At 34.9% G+C, this 20,618-nt stretch overlaps 1 protein-coding gene across 3 annotated transcripts in view; it reads left to right on the top strand.

The window, feature by feature from the left end:
- Positions 1-20,618, top strand: part of LOC136828830 (WD repeat-containing protein 44) — a 200,460-nt gene that overhangs the window by 179,630 nt on the left and 212 nt on the right. For all 3 annotated transcript variants that reach the window (XM_067087089.1, XM_067087087.1, XM_067087088.1), the window contains 9 exons: positions 5,267-5,421; positions 6,730-6,900; positions 7,384-7,506; positions 10,921-11,052; positions 11,579-11,740; positions 12,047-12,162; positions 15,778-15,905; positions 19,441-19,609; positions 20,420-20,618. The exon at positions 20,420-20,618 is cut by the window's right edge and continues 212 nt beyond it. In XM_067087089.1, the coding sequence (XP_066943190.1) occupies positions 5,267-5,421; positions 6,730-6,900; positions 7,384-7,506; positions 10,921-11,052; positions 11,579-11,740; positions 12,047-12,162; positions 15,778-15,905; positions 19,441-19,609; positions 20,420-20,519 (1,256 nt within the window). In that variant the 3' untranslated portion in view covers positions 20,520-20,618. The remainder of the gene's footprint in view (positions 1-5,266; positions 5,422-6,729; positions 6,901-7,383; positions 7,507-10,920; positions 11,053-11,578; positions 11,741-12,046; positions 12,163-15,777; positions 15,906-19,440; positions 19,610-20,419) is intronic.

Here is a 20,618-nt window from a genome sequence, read left to right as displayed (position 1 = left end):
TACCAGTACATGTACTCAGCCAAACTCGGTAATACTGTGATGTTACCGGTGTTTATGCAAGTATCGTCAGTGTTATTACTAATTTTATTATTATTACAGTAGAATTCCTCATGACCAATACCCTTGGGACCAAAGGGTTGCCAGTTATTTGATTTGTTAGTTGTGCAAGGGAAATCCTCCTAAAATGCCATATGTGTATCCAGAACTATTCTTTCTCATTCATTATCAGTAAACAATCCCAGTTTCATTATTAAATAATTTCTAACATATAAACCAAACCAAACATTGTCCTGTGCTCTCCTAACTTCATTGGTAGTGTGAACAGGGCTTAAATCCATATGTTGATGCACACACACACACACACACATTGATGATTTAGATAGCAGACACAAACATGCTGAAACTATGTAAAACAATGCAGTGTGCATTTGCTCGTTCTCTCTCTCTCTCTCTCTCTCTCTCTCTCTCTCTCTCTCTCTCTCTCTCTCTCTCTCTCTCTCTATCTTTATTCTTTATAAAATAATTTCTGTGTCAAAATATTTTTGCCCTTATAAATAGTATCCCATTGAGATAGAGAGAGAGAGAGATATAAGTGAGCAAATCACTAAGTGTGTAGTGTGTAGCTTACCTCAGCACAATGCATATTATGTGTACATATGCACAGACACAGTAGTAGTAGTTTACTTAACATGATTATGCATGTATGTACAGTAAACCTCCCGTATTTTCGTTCTCATGATTCACGGACTCACCGACTTGCGGATTTCTCTGTGGAACATATATACACATTATTCATGGAAAATAAACCTATTTGCAGTATTTTTCACTGAGAATTATTCACTAATTACTGTATTTTCATATCATTTCATGGCTAAATGCACTTTTTTGGTGAAACTATTAAAATACTCAGGTATAAGCATTTTTAGAGGGTTTTTTGTGTTTGAACTATCAAAATGGGCAGTTCTAAGTATTTTTAGGGGGGTTTTAAGTATTCATGGATTTTAGCTATTCTCAGGCGTGTGTGGCATGCATCCCATGCGAATACGGGGTTTAGTGTATACACATGTAGGCTAGCTTGAATGAAAGGCTTCCACATTGACTTGACATAAAAACACAAGTACATTATATAACTGTATTGAATTTGACTAACTAATAACCTTATTCTTGTACAGAAACTTTTCAATGTAATTTCTTAAGTGCAGCGTAAATTTTTTTTTTTATGTTCTCATTTTGTCATTATAAACACACAAATTCATCGTCACTGTCAGTTATCCTTCAAAGGCGGAGATGGAGGGATGTTGTAAAATGTTTTCTGCTATACCTAAACTGCTTTTTCTTCTTCTCCTGTGAATTACGGAAGAATTATTTTTAATAAAGATTTTTCCTGCTTTCCTACTTGCATGCTTTGTACTAGCTTCTTTGTTCCATGCAGTAGCTATATATTTTGATAACATTAAAGCTATCATGTAGACACATTATTTTCTCAGTATTCCTTTATGAAATGAATTAGGGGTTCCTATATGACATCAGATATGGTATCATCACCCATGAACCATTACTCGGCTTGTACGTGTATGTCCCAGATTCATCTAGATCTGCTTATATACAAATAAATTTTTCAAATGGATTATTGCATCTTTGTGTAAACTTCAGCTTTATAACAAATATTTGCAGCAGTTATGATTTGCCTTTTGTGTTTCAACCTGGCTTTTTTTTTTCTTTTTATCTGTTTTAGGCCTTTCTTTCCATCAGCTTATATAAAAAGGAAATCAGTTACCTTATAATGACATTAAAAAAATCATCAAAGCTGAAAAGTAGGTTAATGCTCTGGTGGTGTGATAAATTTAGTTTTTGCATGTACTACTTCAGTCTGTTAGAGGGTTACTGCTTCCAGTGTACATTATGGGGTTAAGTTAAGTATGTATTGTGTGTTTGTGTATATCAGGCACCACCCTACTTACGAACGAGTTATGTTCCAAATGGCTATTCATATCTTGATTTGTTCGTAAGTTGGTTTTTAATATGTAGTGTATAGTTTTTGTTGAAGTTTACATTCAAATTTGCTCTAGTATTCTTGTGATTAACTACCACGAATTTTTCTCAGAATCACAAGAATATTTGTTCATACTCTTAAAATATTCATACTTATTTATATCTCCTTGATTTAACTCAATCTGTAATGAATACCCATTTTCTCTTTTTATATTTCCCATTTTCTATATATTATGTATTTTTTTAAATCATGCATTATCATAAGGAATTAATTTGGATGCTAGAAAGGTAAAAAGAATACTAAATTTTGAATGTTCCTTGAATCTAAATTATTTTCTATACTAAATATAGAAAATGTGAAATTTAGAAAATGGGTATTCATCGCAAACCAAGTTCAATCAAGAAGATAGAAATAAGGAATATTTTAAGAATGTGAACAAATAATTCTTGTGATTGTAAGAAGAATACATGGTAGTTAATCACGAGAATATTATGGATAATCAGGTAAAGGGTTAAAGGAACAGGTCCTTTCTCGTGTTTTTCTGCTCTTTGCAAATATTCTTACTAGCAGAATAGGCACCCAGAGCAAAATTTGAATTTATGGGTGGCAAAGAGGAGTGCTCCTAACACAATTTTAACTTTTGACCCTGTCTGTTCATATCTCTGAAAGTTCGTAAGTAGGGTGGTGTCTGGTATGTTTATAAATACATATTGTAGATAAAAGCTATATACTGTATTATGTCTCATCAGAACATGTGATGTATATGTGCAGAATATTACATGATTGTGTCAGCACAGGAAAGAAAATAGAGTGGCAGAATTTCACAGCAGTCCAGTGTCACAGGCACTAGAGGCAATGAGATATACAGTATATATATATATATGTATATATATATATATATATATATATATATATATATATATATATATATATATATATATATATATATATATATATATATATATAGACAGATAGATAGATAGTTGGTCACCATCTTATGGCACCACTGACATACAAGCGGATTCGATCTGATGACGCATTTTCAGCACTGTTAATAGTGTTTTTCAGCGCCATAACTTGATGTTGCATCAAGTTACTGCGCTAATGGCAAGAATAGGCATCAAGTTAACGGCTTTTATGGCGCTGTAACTTGATGCAACATCAAGTTACAGTGCCATAAGTGCCAATAATGGTGAAAAACTGAATTACAGTAGAAATCAACTTACGGCGTGGCGCTGGAACGGATCCCCTGTTGTAAGTCAGTGTGTATGTATGTATGTATGTATGTCTGTGTGTGTGTGTGTGTGTGTGCATGTCAGCCATCCATCATTAATGAAATATGAAAGCTTTATAAGCCCCCTTATGGAATTTTAGGGATTGCTTCTTTTCTTATGTAGTTTACTGTACTTTCAATACAAGATGTGCATTCTTTGGTCCCTGTTGTTAGGTACATCTTCTCATGGGTGTTCTTCAATGACTTTTCTAGACTCTGGGGGCTAAATATGCCATAATAACAATGTCAAATTCTATGTGTAAGACTGTCCTGAATTCCTGACTGGAGTTGTCAATACTCTCTTGAATACTGTATAATGATGGTCACTATCAAGGACTCTTGATACTTTGCAATGTTTCTGATCTCGCTCCATAACTGCAACCAGGCATTAGCAGGAATCTTGAACTGAATGAGTTGGGCCTGGACAGCTGGATTGCTGCCACCTAGAAGGTATGGAGTCACAGTTGAAGGAGTAGGAATAATAGGAGAAATAGGAATATGGAGGAAGGGGGGGATCCTGTTGGGGGCCTCCTCAATGTTGGATTGTTGCATGGTAGATCCTGGATCCCCTTCTGGGAGCTGCTGCTGATGCCAAAAAAAAAAAAGTCGGGGAAGGGGGTCCTTGTCATAGACCACCTCAAAATTGGATTGCAGCATGGGAGAGCCTGGATCTCCTTCCAGAAGCACCTATTTATGTGAAGAAAATAGGGCAATGCCCTGAGCCGTCAGTGTACAGTACAGTAATTAGTGGTTGGCTTAGTCCGCTTGTCCACTAATCATTGCATTGGTCCCAATTCATGACACTTTCATCACCATCAGAGAAGTCATACATGGAGATCATGAACTCAGTGTCTTGGCATATTTGCCAGAGTGTGGAACTTACTAGGTGGGGAAGGAACACTCTCTGCCTAAGTTCTACCAGGAATATGTATTCTCTTTCCCCAGCTCTCCTACTGATTCCTTGAACAAAAAGGGCTAATTTAACCAGAGCCCCATCATCATTTAGGCTCCTTGCCAGCAGCATGTTGCATACCTCACACATGTCCAGCAACCACCCAAGTTCATCTTTTTGCCTGCTAGGGCTATGTTTTTGACAGATGGTATGTGCTGTCCCCAGAGGGAAATTGGATGAATGAAACATATCAACTTGGTTTCGAGTATGTGACTGTGACAACTGGTATGAGACAAGCTTGCAGAACCTGGAAGCTTAAATAAAACCTGTTCTTTATTGTGGATATTGGCCAGATCAGAAGGGCATTATATAGTATTACTGGTAGTATGTTTTAGCTTTTACTAGATAGATAATCATTTGTAGTATTTATATCAGATTTAGTATCAACATTAATATTGTAAGCATGAGAAGTGATAGGATGTACTGTGCCAGCTTAATGCTATTTGAAGGAAGTATACTTTATGCTTGAAAACTTATTTTAATCTTCATATTTTATTTATGTTGGAAACTGAGTAAAGAATTAGTAAAAATTTTGTTTGTTTAAAGTAAAAGTGCAAGAATAGTTAATATTGATTACAGTACTTATCTTGATGAGACATGGAACTGTACTTGTTTTTTGCCTATTTTGCTAAAGTGTAAGGATATTCTGTACGTAATGTACATTTAATGCTCTGGAATTTTCTCCTTTATGCTAACTTTACCTTATTTTCCTTATGTACTATCATTTCATCCTGTGTATTTCATTGCCTCTTGCTTCAACTTATTTCAACAAAAGAGGGATGAATGGTGAAAATGATTATATTACGTTGATAAGTGCTGTATATTGTGAAAATTATTTTTACGAGTTCATAACCAAAAATATGGAAGTGAAAAACATGGAGTCTTATCTTTCAAAACCCCAAAACAATGATACTCCTGTAATTCTGGCAATTGTTTAGCAGTAAGAGGCACTGCAAAATGGCAAGTTTGTAAATTTTAAATACTTTATCAGAGACAGGCAGCTTTGGTGTCAGAAGTTTTTGTTAATTTTTTTTGTGATTGTTTGCAGGTGAGCACACAGGACCAATTTGGTGTATGAAGTTTAGTGGTTGCGGTCGACTGTTGGCAACCGCTGGGCAAGATCATGTCTTGAGAGTTTGGGTCCTTAAACAGGCTTTTAATTATTTTCTAGATATACGTACAAAATGTAATGCTGACATTAAGGTAAGTAGATTATTATTATTATTATTATTATTATTATTATTATTATTATTATTATATTAACCAGAATATTTTTTAAGGAATTAATTTTTATTCATTATTTGTGTACATTGACCATGCATATAGAATAAAGTGTTTTAGTTTCTTGTTGTGAGTTATTCATTGCAAATGTGCTTTATAGGCCTAACAGTAAAATGTTGTATACATGCTGTTATTATTTATGTATGATAAAACATCCTTAAAAAAGTAGAACATTGAAAATTTATAAGTAAGAATTATAACAGCTCAAGCTTTATGGAAATGCCATTCTTTAGAGAGAATTGTATAAATTCAAAGAAATGTTTCAATAGTTAATAAAAGCAAAGATCTGTGGTAGCATTACTGTACCAGTTAACAATATGGTTTTCTTCATATTTTCCCCTCATTCAATCAAATTTATATAAGTTTTTGGTGTCCTTGTCATAATTCACAGTATTTGCCTAAAGTGTAATGTTTTAGGTTTGTGTATGATGTGCAGCTGATGAATTTTTCGTATTCATTACATGAATAATTTTACAGTAACATATTCCCTTACTATGCACATAAAAAATCTTAATACTGTAGTGAAATATGGCACCCAGGAAGTCTGTTTGACCAAAATCAGTATGAATCATATTTTTAGAAAATAACTGATACATATAAAATATCAAATAACCAAAAGCAACAGAGTTACAGTACTCCTGTCATAAAATATTGAGCCATAAAGTATTGAGCAACTTGTTTTATAGCTCAGCTGAGTTATTTCCCAAGACAGATTTAGGCAAATAAGCAAATATTCAAACTATTTTTTAGAAAAGTATTTAAAGTTTCATTATTTTTAATACAGGCAGTCCCCAACTTAAGGTACCATGAAATTAGAATTTTTTAAACAAGTTATTTTCTTCTTGTAAATTCTGCCCATTTGAAAGATGGCGGTGCTTATGATTATAATAATTTTGAAATAAACACTGAAGGATTTTTAGTTTTAATATCACCATTGATTTAGGTTGTCAGGTGAAAACAAAGCAAGTTTTATGACAAAATTTGAAGCATTTGAAGGAATGTAGTTTTTGAAGAAATACAAATATTAGTTAACAATATATATGGGAAACATTCAGCATCGGCCAGCCAGTTTTTATATAATTGGATTCTGCTTGTCATAATTTTTGGTTAACTTCCTTTTAGTACCAGTCCTGTGCATGGAAAGGCCAACAGTTAAGCCTTACTTGAAATTTGAGGTTTAGTGTTCATAGTAATGTTTTAATTATGAAAAACATCTCTTAATTTTTTCAGGTATCGCCAACACCGTCCCAGGAATCTTTAGTTTCCCAACATTCAGGACAGTCAGGGGAAGATTTAGGATCCTTAGACCCCAACGATGATGGTAGTGCCCCTTTTATGCCGAAACCTTTTTGTGTCTATACTGGGCATACAGCTGACATGCTTGACATATCATGGTCTAAGGTAAAATACTTTCTGTAGTTTGTATTTTTATTTTGTAAGTGGTTTTAATGTTCTATCTTGATAATTACAGTATTGTATTTCAGTTCCCTGGTGTATTATTAGAAAGGATAAATGGCAAGTGTATAACTTGTGTTGAAAAGCAACCAATTTTGTGACAAAAATTATTCATGTACCTTAATTTTTGAGGGCAGTTTTGCAATTCAGGCCTAAGGTTTGTACCATATTATATTTCTTTTGGTATTCAACCTAACTGCATGATCTGAGTTTTCAAAATTTTTGGTAGACTTATTGTAAAAAGTATGCAACTTTGTGCCAGGGAATTGGTGAATGAATATGTATTTGAATGAAATTTATTAGAGGTTGAAAATCATTTATCCAAAAGTTCAAGAACCAAAACATCCAGAGTTCATATTTGTAATTGTTAATCCGTCTTCATATTTTGTTAAAAGCTTCTTAAGTGTTGTACACTTCAATTTCTTGCAGAATTATTTCCTTCTGACATCCTCAATGGACAAAACAGTGAGACTTTGGCATATCAGCCGCAAAGAGTGTCTCTGTATTTTTCAACATATGGATTTTGTTACAGCAATTACTTTTCATCCCAAGGTAGGTCTGTACACTAGCTATGTTTTTGGGGGAGAGAAATATAACTTCCTTTTCACAGGCTTTCAGTCATCATCATCACTATATCTCTTTGTGTTGTTGGACTGGAAATTATTTTTCTTCACTCTAGTCTGATGCACTATTGTTTTCACTACTGAAAATAAATTTTCAGGTCTCTAACCCAGATATTGTTAGAGGGTCTTTTTTTCAATTAATGACACATTTATGATAGATGGAACTTGGTCCTGAGGTAACCCCTAATTTTGTCCTTCAAGGTAGGGTTTTAATGGCATTTGCCTTGGCCAGAACCTTTAAATGCACCTATTCAGATACAAACTAAGGAGTCAACCTTATCAATCCCATCTCCATTTGATATTATTTTGTTCCTTTGTACATACTCTGTCGTTACATCTATTTTCTTAGATTTATTTTTAGTCCCATATCTCCAGATATATAATGCATTCTATTAAGGAAGCTTTGTAAGTCTTGTGTTGTTAGGCTGATGAAAATGGCATCCTCTTCATAGTCTTAGTATGTCATATTTCTCAGTGCTTGACGTCCAACCTTCCCTTCCATCATCAACCACATTTTTATATAAAATCTACCAGAAGGCAAGCAACAAAACTTTAAAAAATGTATCACTTCATTATTTACTGCAGATTCATCTGAAAAGCCCCATCAACATGAATATTGCATAATTTTTTCATGGATAATTTCAAATAGCTTTACGTATTAATGAGAATTCCACAATGATGCATGACCCTCCATTATGTTGGTCTTCAGGTTCTGTCAAATTCCTTCTCATAATCAACAAAGCCATCAAAAGGGGATTTGTAATTTCCATACACTGCTGCGCAGTATGTCATAGCACAGATATTTGAACTGTGGAACTCGTGCCTTTTCTAAAAATAGCTTGTATATCTTCGTGCATCTTAGCAGTTTCTTTCTCCAACCTGTAGAGGTTAAGCATAGTGAATATTCCCATTACAACTGATGCAAGTGCAGTGCCACTATAGGTTCCACATTCAGTCAATTCACTTTTCTTTATTACCTTAGCTTTGACCTCCAATTCCCAATTATTAGGATGGATTCCTCATTCCATATTCTGCAAATGAATCTAGTGAGTATATGAGATGTCACTTCAGTTTCAGCAAAAATCATCTCGCGAATGATTCCACCATAACATGATGTTTTCCTTCATTTTAGTTTTTGTATTACTGTATTGATTCTACTTCAGAAACTGTAGATTTGTTTCTAAGTACATTTAAGTTTTTGGCCTCTGGTATATCAGTCATTACCCCCCCCCATATCTCTTATTCACGACCTCTCAAAAATATTCTGTCGAGTGTTGTCATTCTTCTTCTGAAGTTATTATATTATTGAGTTTTTAAACTGCCCTTTGGAAATACTGTAGTGCATTTTTCTGTTGTTTTACATCAATATGTTAGCTTAATTTAAGAACCAAATTGTTAAGAACATTGGTCAAGTGAAATTACCAAAGACATGAAATATCATTGAGAAATGTGGCCCTGAAATACCAATGAGAAATACAGCCATATATGTCATATAGAGCCTGAGTGATATTCATCCTTACTTGTAAATCAAACCATTTTAAAGCAAGGTGGATTTGTTATGAATGTCAGCAAGTTTTTGATTACTGTATGTTTCCGTGTATAAGACAACCTTTATATCATAAACTTCAACCCTAAAAATTGGGGTCGTCTTATACTACCATTTTAAAAACAAACCGTGAATTCTAAGTGATGTTTATCGGTAGGGTAGCCTCAACCTCGGTGCAGTAACCACCGACATGTATGAAAAGATTCACATTATGAAATAAACTCATAATAAAGTTAATAAAACCATTTTTACCTTATATGTTGTTGGCATATCTTCACAATAAATAGCCTGTTCGAGGGATAATTCCATATTAATCAAATCAACTTTTATTTATGCAAGGCCAGCTGACAAAATGTCAACATCGAGTTATGGTTGCACTCTTGGCAAACTTCATCTTTCAGTAATCTGATGTAATGACGGTAGTAATAACATTTAGGATAACAAAATATTCATTTTTCATGTTTAGAACAATTTAATCATACGAACGATAATTATGTATGATAATTATCATTGTTTATCGTATTGTTGTCTAGGGGTTGTTATGATTGGCGATGAAATGTTAACAAAACAATGGTTTCCCTTTTAGACGACATCTGTAGGAAAGACATGACATAGAATCGACTTTGTTAGTTCGTTTACTGTATATACTCATTAACGCATGATCTCATACATCGTGCAACCCCCAAATTTTCACCCATAAAAAATTTTTTATCATGTATCTTGTGTATCATGCGAGTTCCTTTTTTTGAGAGACCAAATTTCTCTGGACTAACCTCTTTTACTCCATATCTTTATCCCATCTTTTAGGTAAAATGATAAAAGTATCGTTAGTTACATTATACTCGGTGAATAAACAAGTATAGCCATAAACAACCGAATGAGAAACAACTGTTATGCTATGAACACGGTCTAGGCCGTGGCTTTGAACAACTGAATTGGATAACAACAGCTGTTTTACTGTTGTTTTAACGTGTATGGCAAATGGGACGAAACCTTCCCCCATGGTTATCTTTAAACGGAAATTGAATGGATGCGGAAACAAAAAATTCTCGGAAGGTATCGTTGTCCATGTTCATGAAAATCTAAACAATGCAAATGGCGCATGACCGCCATGCTTTGTATTTTATAATACAATTAGTAATATGTGAATAAGTACAATATTACTGGATACAGTGAAGTAAAGCATAACTTGTTAAAAGATCCATGGAAAAGATGCATATTTGTTATGTTTGTATTTTATAATACGATACTAATATGTGAATATTACATACGCCAATTTTATATTTCATGTATGATGCGATCCCTTTAAAATTAGCTTCAAAATAGGTCTTCAGAAGTCGCATGATACGCAAGTACATACAGTATTTTGAATTTCTAAGGATACAGTAAGTAAAACAGCATTTGTAATGACACCATCTTTACATAACCAATATTCCATAAGATACCTGTTGTTGCAAAAGCTAGCTTATACACAGATGGTTTTGTAATTTAGCAGTCATCTTATACTACAGATATGAGATAAATTCACGAAAATTTGTCATAACTTTGTACCTCGTCTTATCTAAAGGTTGTCTTATATACGAAAGTATACAGTAGTCATGAAATTGCATCAGTTAATCCTATTTTGGAAAAAGAAAAGAAAATGTTTCATGAGGCTTCAAATTATTATTTATCTCAGTGCCTAGGTTAGTTATTTATTTTCATTTCTGGCTACAAAAAAAATTGTTGCAGAATTGTAGATGTTAGATTTTCCATTACTGAAAGTTATATATTAATGATAGTCTTCTATTTTTGCAGGATGATCGTTACTTTATATCTGGTGCTTTGGATGGTAAATTGAGATTGTGGAGTATACCTGATAAAAGAGTAGTACTCTGGAATGAAGTGGAAGGGCAAGCCAATCTCATCACAGCAGCCAATTTTTGCCAGGTGAGTATTAATGTTAATTTTAGTAACTTTGGTAACTGTCATTGGGTGACAGCGAGAGTGTATGTCAGAATGTCAGAGGAAATAAAACCATCACCAGAGAACATCTTTATATGACCTAAGGAAACTTAATATACCAGCTATATTGTGATGAAAATAAGGTTAAAAGACACATAGAAGAGACTGTACAAAATTAAATCCTGTAGAAACAGCTATTATATTCAGTCATAGTTTTAATGTACAATATTATGGATTTTAAGTGCACTTATGTGACTAACAATAAAATTCTGTTTTAAAGACAAATAATGTAGCCATACTGGGCACACTTTACATTTATTGTTACTATGTATATGAAAAGGAAGTATTAACTTGCACATAATTTTTTAATTCCATATCTGTCACATAATTTTTTAATTCCATATCTGTCACATAATTTTTTAATTCCATATCTGTCAAGTTCAGTTCATGCCATAATGTGGTACTGTACTGTATAAGGTTTTTCACTTAGTTTTTAATCTTTATCTTTCAGAATGGGAAATTCACTGTTGTTGGCACATATGATGGAAGATGTATATTTTATGAAACAGAGCAGTTGAAATATTTTACTCAAATAAACGTCAGATCGACACGAGGAAAGAATGCAAAAGGGAGAAAGATTACTGGAATTGAACCCTTACCTGGTGAAGATAAAGTAAGTTCTATGACTTTCAGTTTGAAAATGAAAAGGCCATGCCTTGTTTGACCTCAACCTGATTTCATGCAAATTATATCATTATTTGTTTTCACCACTCCTCTTCCTTGGTTTCATATGAAATTAGCCACTTTAGTGTTCAGTCAACCTCACTTACAGTATTTGGACTGTTATGTTAATCCTTTAGTTTTTGAAATGTGAAATGTATTTCATGCATTTAGTTACTAATAACATCTTAGACTTTTTTTCTGAAAAATAAAAGAAAACTATGAAGTTGGATTTTTAAATGTATGCCCATTTTTTCAGGTGCTGGTAACAAGTAATGATAGTAGAATACGCTTGTATGATTTGCGAGATCTAAATCTTTCTTGCAAGTACAAAGGATACTCCAACATGTCTAGTCAAATCCGTGCAGGCTTTAGGTAAGTTTATGTATGTTTGATATTTCTTTTAATGTAATATCCATAACCTGAGGAGCAGTGAACGATTAAAGTATTTACTATAAACTCGAGGTGGAGCAGGTCAGCTTCACTCAAATAGATTTGATTATGACACAGCCTCATCTCACTCTAATTTTGAAATGTTCTCCTTTAGGGGTTTAATATCAACAGTATGCTTAGAGATTACTAAAAATTTTGTGCATGGTTCTGTTGGTCCCCAGTTGCATTACTTTCTGTCATTCCTTTCATTTGTTCCCTTTTGTGTCTTCCCACCCAGCTGTCGAATTACTGCTAACTCTACCTTGCTTGGGTGTTTTTGTCATTTAAGAAAAGATTGTAAGGACAAGGCCTATGAGTCTTAAATGTTTCATTAAAATATATAGTATTAAATATATATGAGCTTGTTAAAGTATTTTTTTTTTATATATGTAACTTACCAAGTAATTACAAAGCTTATATATCTAACTCGCGTGGCAGCTAAAAATTTGAAATTCATGGGAGGAAGGGTACAACACCACTGAGTACTGTCAGTACATTTCTGCCACTTAATGACTGCAGTTCAGTTGTGACAGCAGCTATTGTTTTGAGATTGGTCGCTGATGGTTGCTTTTGTTCTTTGTTTGGTGACGTGTTCCGAACTTTTGGTAGTGTTTAAGCTGTTTTCAAATAGCCTAGGATTCATTGGACTCAGTATTAGTGAATTATTACCCGATTTTGACTTTTCATGACGATGTCCAACACTAGCTCTTCTAGTATCTACTTTCCAGCAAAGGCTGCAAAACTATACTCACGAAAGCATCTTATGACTCCCACACAATCTGTACTAATTGTAGGGGACAAACTTGCTCTATTGATTTGACATGTATCGAATGTAGGGGCTGGGATCAAGGTAGGTGGAAAACTTTAAAATCTCACTTAGATAAGTTAGAACCAGACAGGAAGAGGAAAGCGGCTCTTAGAGCCGAGGCTGGGAATGTAACTTATGTAGAATCTTCTCCTAAATCAGCAAATACTGATTTATCTGTTCTGTCTACCTCTCCCACTCCTATTTCCCTTTAACCAGTCCTCTACCTATCGAACCTACTCCTTCACCCGGCCCCCATGCTTCTGAGCCTAACACCATGGCTACCCTAGAACCCCGTGTTGATATGAAGTTTGGGCTCATTGTTTCAACTATGCAACAGTTAAGTGCATCGTTAAAGTGCTTATGGATTAAGCCAGTGTGAAACATGCAAGTGTTAGTGAAGAGTGGAGGAGGCGTCCGCTCTTCCCACCGGCACTCTTAGATCAAGGTCACTGCCAGGCTCCCATTGTCTGTAGCTGGCATGGTGTTAGGGGAGGAAGCATAGGAATGTGCTCGTATCCTACCTAGTTCTTCATTGGGGGGGTGGTAGAGCTTTTGGCTGGCACGCTGTTGGCCCAGCGTTCGACTCTCCGAGTGGCCAATGAAGAATTAGAGGAATTTATTTCTGGTGATAGAAATTCACTTCTCGTCATAATGTGGTTAGGATTCCACAATAAGCTGTAGGTCCCGTTGCTAGGTAACCAGTTGGTTCTTAGCCACGGAAATTAATCTAATCCTTCGGGCCAGCCCTAGGAGAGCTGTTAATCAGCTCAGTGGTCTGGTTAAACTAAGATATACTTAACTTTTCCTATCCTACCTACCTCTTTCACTTTGATTAGGCTGTTTAGTTCTTGGGAACCGGGGGGTTACTATGTGCCTGGAGGACCCACCAGTTCTTTTTTACAGTTGGTTAATGGTTTTAATGAATACAGTGTGTAGGTGACAAAGTTTTCTGGTTGTATTTATGGTACTGCACCCAGGGCAAGGGCACGCTTGTATGGTTATGTTAGTCATCAGACTGCTCCATGAGCTGCATAACCTCCATTGATGCTTTGTGGCATTCGGAATACTCCTTTGATGTAAAGCTTCCCTCTAATTTAGGGGCGCTCCACAGCTTTACTGCTGTACCACTATAGTTAAGATGAGCGCCAACCAGAGCAGTTTCAGTCTGCAGCAGCTCTCTTAACAGGTAAGGGTACAATAACTTTTTAACCAAAGCTAATAGAATTTTTGTCTCATATTCATTCTTCTACTGAATGTTCTTAAGATTACATATGTCTATGCATCCCACCTCCTGTCAATATGGGATTCAGCTATGTAATTACTTGGTAAGTTACATATTATAAAAATGGCATTTTTTATAATAAAATAAAGTTTTATGTATACTTTCCAAGTAATTACTGAATCATAGCCCTCCCTCCTCCCCTCTCACGGACATTGAGGCCATAAACGGACTGACGTTATTCAGCGGTGTTGTACCCTTCCTGCTCCGATAGAGGGCGGAACCTAGTCACCTACGCTAAAACAAATTGAATGCTACTGCAAATTTCAGATTTTTAGCTGCTGCACGATTTAGAAGTATATGCTGTGTAATTACTTGGTAAGTATATATAAAACTTAATTTTTTTAAAAATGTCATATTTCATAATTATGTTCTCATGAATAGTAAAACTTCATATTCATTAGTGCTCTCAATTTCCATATCATTACATAAGGTGGGAGATTATCAAAGAGAAAATTTTTTTTTATTTTTAATCTTGTGAATACCTCAAAAATTTTAAATGTTGCACAAAATAGCTGTTTAATGAAAACCCATACCTTTCAGGAAGCAATATTCCCATCTTTACAAGTTCTGTTGTGAAAATGTTGAGTTATTTGTTGCTTTATTATTTTTTGTAGTCAGTTTGTAAAGTCAATGCTCCTGGGCATAAAAGCTTACTCAAAAAAATAAAGTCTTATATATTCAAACCTCAGTAAGTTGGACTCTGCAGATCAGGAACTCTGGACAATATGGGCTGTGATTGGTTTGGGTGTATTTTTAAAGGTGTTATCTAAAATTAAAAGATGGTTAGAGTTTTTTAGACACTTTTGTAATCAACAGCCTGTTAAACATCAACATTCCTTGCCATTTAAAAGTCACCCCATTTGAAATGATAACTACTACATTTATTCACACGAAAAACATTCACTTTTACCCTATAATGAGGTAGCAGCAACTATTAAAGTATTGAAATGTATTTGTTCAACATTTTCATAATGTAGGTAGCTAACAAGTAGATTCTGTATTCATATATATGAACCATGACATTTCATTCAAGAGGTCCTTCCTCCTTACTTGGTAATTGTGTCATTGGTTGGTCTACTTGAAGGTAGAAAACTAATAAATTATTTGTTAGGAAGAGAATTCTCTCACCCTTAAGCTCCAGTGATGGACTGATTTGACAGTTTGTTTGGGTACAGATTTTTTTTACAAATCAGTGCCTTGTGAATTCATTCATTATTTAACAGGTGTTACCATGTATGAAACTTTCATAATTATTAAAATTTGCAGGTAACTGATTGCTGATGGTAAAATCAGATTAAAATGTTTATACCTCTAATCATTTAATATAATGAAGAGAATCCAGTTAATCTGTTTACATTGACATTCATTGTAAAACCTGAAGTTGAGGGTCAGAATAATTTTGTATACTAGAATTAATTTACATTATCATTTGGTTTATAGAATCAGAACTGTTTCCTTAAATTTGCAGCCATGATGGGAAGTTCATAGTTGCTGGAAGTGAGAATCAATGTATATACATATGGAAAACTCATCACGATTACTCAAAATTCTCATCAGCCAGGAGAGATAGAAATTACTATTGGGAAGGAGTTAAAGGTAAGGGCAGCTTTGATTTCTAAGCTCAAGAGTGCATTAAACTTTTTGTTATGCAGTATGACTCAAATTTGAAGATAGTCATTATATTTAGATTGTATTCAAGTTCTCACTTAGTTTTATTATGTCAATGATTATATAATGTCCTTATTGTGACTTAAAGAAGCAATAATAGATCTTTCAAAATATCAGGCGCTGTGCAAATGTTTCTCCATTATTTCACTTTTAATTTTTGTTTGAGAACTACTTGCTAAACAGGACTCATTTCTTCAAGTCCTTGAATGGTTAACATCCACTTATTGTAGACCAAAACATTGCAGTTTGTAATTTAGGATGGACAGAGCTAGATGACCTTTGTGATTACAGATCCATTAGTCATAAATAACCTTATTTCATGCAAAATGGATCTAGGTGCCCCAACTCACAGATTTAAAACCATACTCCATCATTCTGCCAGGCAAAGCTTTTCTCATTTCATGATTTTGTGTTGCTATGTTCGGTGTTCAGTGAGTCATTACTTATTACCTTCAGCTGATGACCAAGATACTGAGTACTCCCCTTTTCATTTTCAGTGCTGTTGCAAAAGGTTTCAGTGAGAGTCTGTAATTTCTGTAATAAACATCAGTAATTTTTAAGTTCTGGTAATTGTTTTCAGTGTGGACTAATGACAGTTTGGTATTCTTTTTGTCGAGTGTTATGAGCTGCATAAGTAACTTTTTAATTCCTGCCTAGTTGATTTCAGGGATTATGCTGAGAAGAAGAGTTGTGCTTGTTACCAGGGTGGTTTGTTAACTCGGTAAAAGTTTTTGCCTTTTCCCTTTTCATGTTAATGGATGCCTTCAATTCTTCCCTTTTCTTCTAGCGCTACCTTTTGAGGTTTACTGAGTTAACCATTCTCAGCATACTTGTACTTTTATGTCGTCCTTAGATAAATACCCTCAATTGCAGTGCCTTTATTGTGGAGCCAACAGTGTCTCCCTATTTGATGCGTGTACAGTAGTGTGTAAGGATAGACACTTGAGTCAGTGGTATTTGTACACCCAGCAGTGTGCCTTGAATTTCTTCTGATGAGGCTTCCTCCTCCATGTGTCATGAGTGGTCAGCATAAAAGGCATAGGCCATATCCAGTCATTGCTTTTACAGTCTACTCACCTAAAGAAATTTCTTCCCCATTGATGTCTCCCTTTCTTAATGTCCTCCCAGTTACCCTTAGGAGGACCTGACAGTTTCATTACTAGGTACCCATGCAGTAGCTGGTTTCACTATTGTTCAACTTTTCCTCTTGTTTCTGTTTTTGTGGTACCATCTGTTTCATTAAATGATGGGTTCTGGCTAAGCTCAAGGTGAAAGTTTAATCTTTGCTTCTCACTGCTATTGACTTTTATGTGGTAGTTGATTGCAGCTTCAAAATATCATCCACCTGGAGCCTTGCTGCCCAAGCCTTGATGTCTGTCTTTGAAGCTTCTGCTTTCATGGGTTTGGCCCTTTTGCTGCTTCTTCCACATATTTGAGCATGTTCACGTGCCTGTCTGGTCCAGGGCACTATCCTGTTGCTGCTTTACTACTTTCAAGTACTTGACTGCTCTTGGTTCCATGACAGCTCCTGTGTATTCAACCCTTCCTGCGTAGATGTTTGATCCTGTCCTTGACTGCTTTTGTGTTCTTAGCTTCATCTTACCTGCTTTCTCCTATTAGTCTTCCCATGTATCCAGTTGCTACAACCCTTGCCATGATTTACTGTGTCTTGTACACTTTGGTGTTCTTGACTGTGTCTTCTTGGCTGCTTCTATCTAGGCTCCAACATTTCATCTGCCACCTTGTCTGTATTAAACCCAGTGTATCTTCTGTTGGTGTTCCTTCACTCTTCACAACTAGTAATTCTGTTCCTTTACTTTGTGGTAATCTTTTTGTCTGCAAGATATTCTTCTGCTTAGTGGACCTCCCCCATCTGCACCTATGAGAGCCCCTTACCCTGTGCCCCACTAGTCATCAGAAACTCCCTGTTTCTAAGAATTCTGTCTCTTATTATTGCTGCTCTAGATCAAGGTTCACAAGGTTCAAGTTCACTCCTCTCTTCCATCTTACAAGCGTAACTTAGAGACATTCTTTCATACCTGAAGCAGTCACATGACACTGTTGCAATACTTGTGCTAGATCTTATCTGCATGACGCTGCTCATAAATCCATTGATGTTTATTTATGAGGACCTATCATTGGTAGTGATCTGGGTTATTTGTCCCCATCCTCCTCATGACTTTCATCCCTCAGATATGGGCACACACACAGGTGTGTTTTTCCTAGAGTGTGAGTGTACTCTTGGAGGTTATCTTTCATTGCAGATCCATAACTTGTTTGCTTTAATGGAACAGAACTTTTTGCAGGTACTTCTACAGTACTCTTTAAGTACTCATATATTAGTCTTCCTTCCTAAATTGCAATTTAGGCTGTTTTATAATTATTTGGTTTATACAAACCCATTAATTATAATTTCCAGTAACCTTCTCCCTTCCTCTTACTCTTCAGAGGAAGGATATTACAGCTGATTAGAGAAGCATTTCCTAGCAGGCTGATGAAGTCAGCTGCCACAAGCAATAGGATTCTTCTTTTTAGCTCTCTCAGGTGGTGGCTTTGGGTCCATTTCAAACACAGTAATGCCATTTATGATTAATGGGATTACAGTATATAGGATTGGCTTATTTCAAAACCTCTTTTTTGACTGCAAAAAATTTTTTGACAAGAGTTTTTCCAAGTTATTGAGCAATATTTCTATTTAATAAAAAAAAAACACATTTAGTAATCCTAGTAGAAGGGCATTTCCCTGGAGCATTCTTGCTTGCTGAAAAACAACATGAATATTTTTTTTTAACAAAATGGATAACCTTCATTTTTTAGCCATTCTGAGGAAATTGTACCAGTTTGTTAAGATGAAAATTGTAGAGCAAGTTAGGAATGAGTTTGATAGTGTACTGATCTGTTGTAATGAAATTGCTCAAGTAATTCATTAGTAAGCAAAACTTGAAGGAATTTTATGGCAGCTTTTTGAAGGAAACATGAGAAGTGATAAGTGCCCTTAACAGTAAATTATCTTAAAAGGAGCTGACGGATGTAAAGAGAAGGGGCATGGTTACCAAGTCTCTACAGTGGATGGGAGGCATACCAAGTCTCTTAATTGGACTGGAGACAAAAGTTCAGTACAAAGTACATAGGGTTATAAGTGAAAATTAGTGCCGTAAATGTCTTAGAAGGGAAGGTAATGGAATAAGGAAATAAAATAGTAAATTAATTGGAATGGTATAAAGATTGAAAATTTAATGGCTAAGTAAGAAGAGACCATAGGGAATAGATGAAAAGTATATGGCCAAAAGCAAAGGTATTTTGGGTAGAAGGAAGCTTCAGAGATTCTTTAGTACCATCTACAGTGTGCTGTGGAATTCATATTGTAAGTAGCAACCTCTCCTAGTAATTTCAGTCAGGCTATCTTACTAAGTGTAATAAACAAAATTTATTGCTCTGAACATCTTTCTTGTTTGTGTTTCAGCACACAGTGCTGTTGTGACGTGTGCTGTGTTTGCTCCTCATCCAGAGCTCGTGTTCAATTTTATTGAACAACAACAAGAACTTCTCAATAAAACTAGTGAGCAGCAGGAACAACAAAATGAACCAAATCCTTCAAGTCAAAATAAGGATAGCGGCACAACAAATAAAGGGTAAGCATTAATCAAGGCATTATAAAAAAATCTTTACTTTGCATTTCCAAGAAATTTAAGGTGTAAGTAACTTGTGGGCAATTAATGTAGAAATTGGTCCTCTGTTATTTGTACTAAAATCTTTGGTGAAAGTTCCCGTGCTTGTGGGTACACTTGACACTTACCGATCATTTTTAAACTTGTATTTATTGAGTCATACGTTCTTTTTATTTAGTTATTGATTACATGTACTGTACTGTATTATTTTATTGATTATTTTTAATTCTGTTGATTAGTAGTATACAAATTCCAACACCTTTGTTAGTTGCTTTTTTTTCTATTTTTGCTTATGGTCATTCAGTTATGCTTGCTACAGAAGTTCATGGCAATTCAGTTTGTTATGAATATAAAAAAAAATAGAATTCATCTATATCCTCCATGAATGGCCATTGGATTTTGCAAAGTAGTAGGTTTATATTTTCCTGAAACAAGAATTTTATGCAGTCTTCATGTTTCATGTATGAGGCCAATTTTTTAAAGGTGGTCTTCCCTCAGTCTCACCAGTTAGTCCATCATGTTAGGTTTTATAAACAACTCCAATAGGGAACAAGTTTTATAAACAACTCCAATAGGGAACAAGCAACATAGGTGAATTGTAGGATCTCCCTGTACTGGGATAGGTTTTACCTACCCTTTAGTTATTGGTCTCTAACTCTTTAATGGGGATCCAACACTTAGTCTTGTCCATTAAATTTCTAATGAAGACATAAATGAGTAGATTCTTATACAGTGATAATGCGTGATTTGTAATGGATTTGTGCTTGTTTTCAGGTACGTGCTAGTTTCAGCTGACTTCAGCGGATGCATCAAAGTGTTTTTAAAGAAAGAAAAGCCCAAACATTCTTCATTACCTGCCTCTGCCTTAGTGTAATGATTTTAGTAAAGTTTTATACTAATTGCATTCCAAAAATTATTTTTCATGAAATAAAGTCTTTTTATCTAAGCATTTACCAAGAAAGACCTAGACGTT

The sequence above is a fragment of the Macrobrachium rosenbergii genome, chromosome 43 (genome assembly GCF_040412425.1).
Source record: "Macrobrachium rosenbergii isolate ZJJX-2024 chromosome 43, ASM4041242v1, whole genome shotgun sequence".
NCBI classification, from domain to species: Eukaryota; Metazoa; Arthropoda; class Malacostraca; order Decapoda; family Palaemonidae; genus Macrobrachium; species Macrobrachium rosenbergii.
This window is presented reverse-complemented; position numbering and strand designations above follow the sequence as displayed.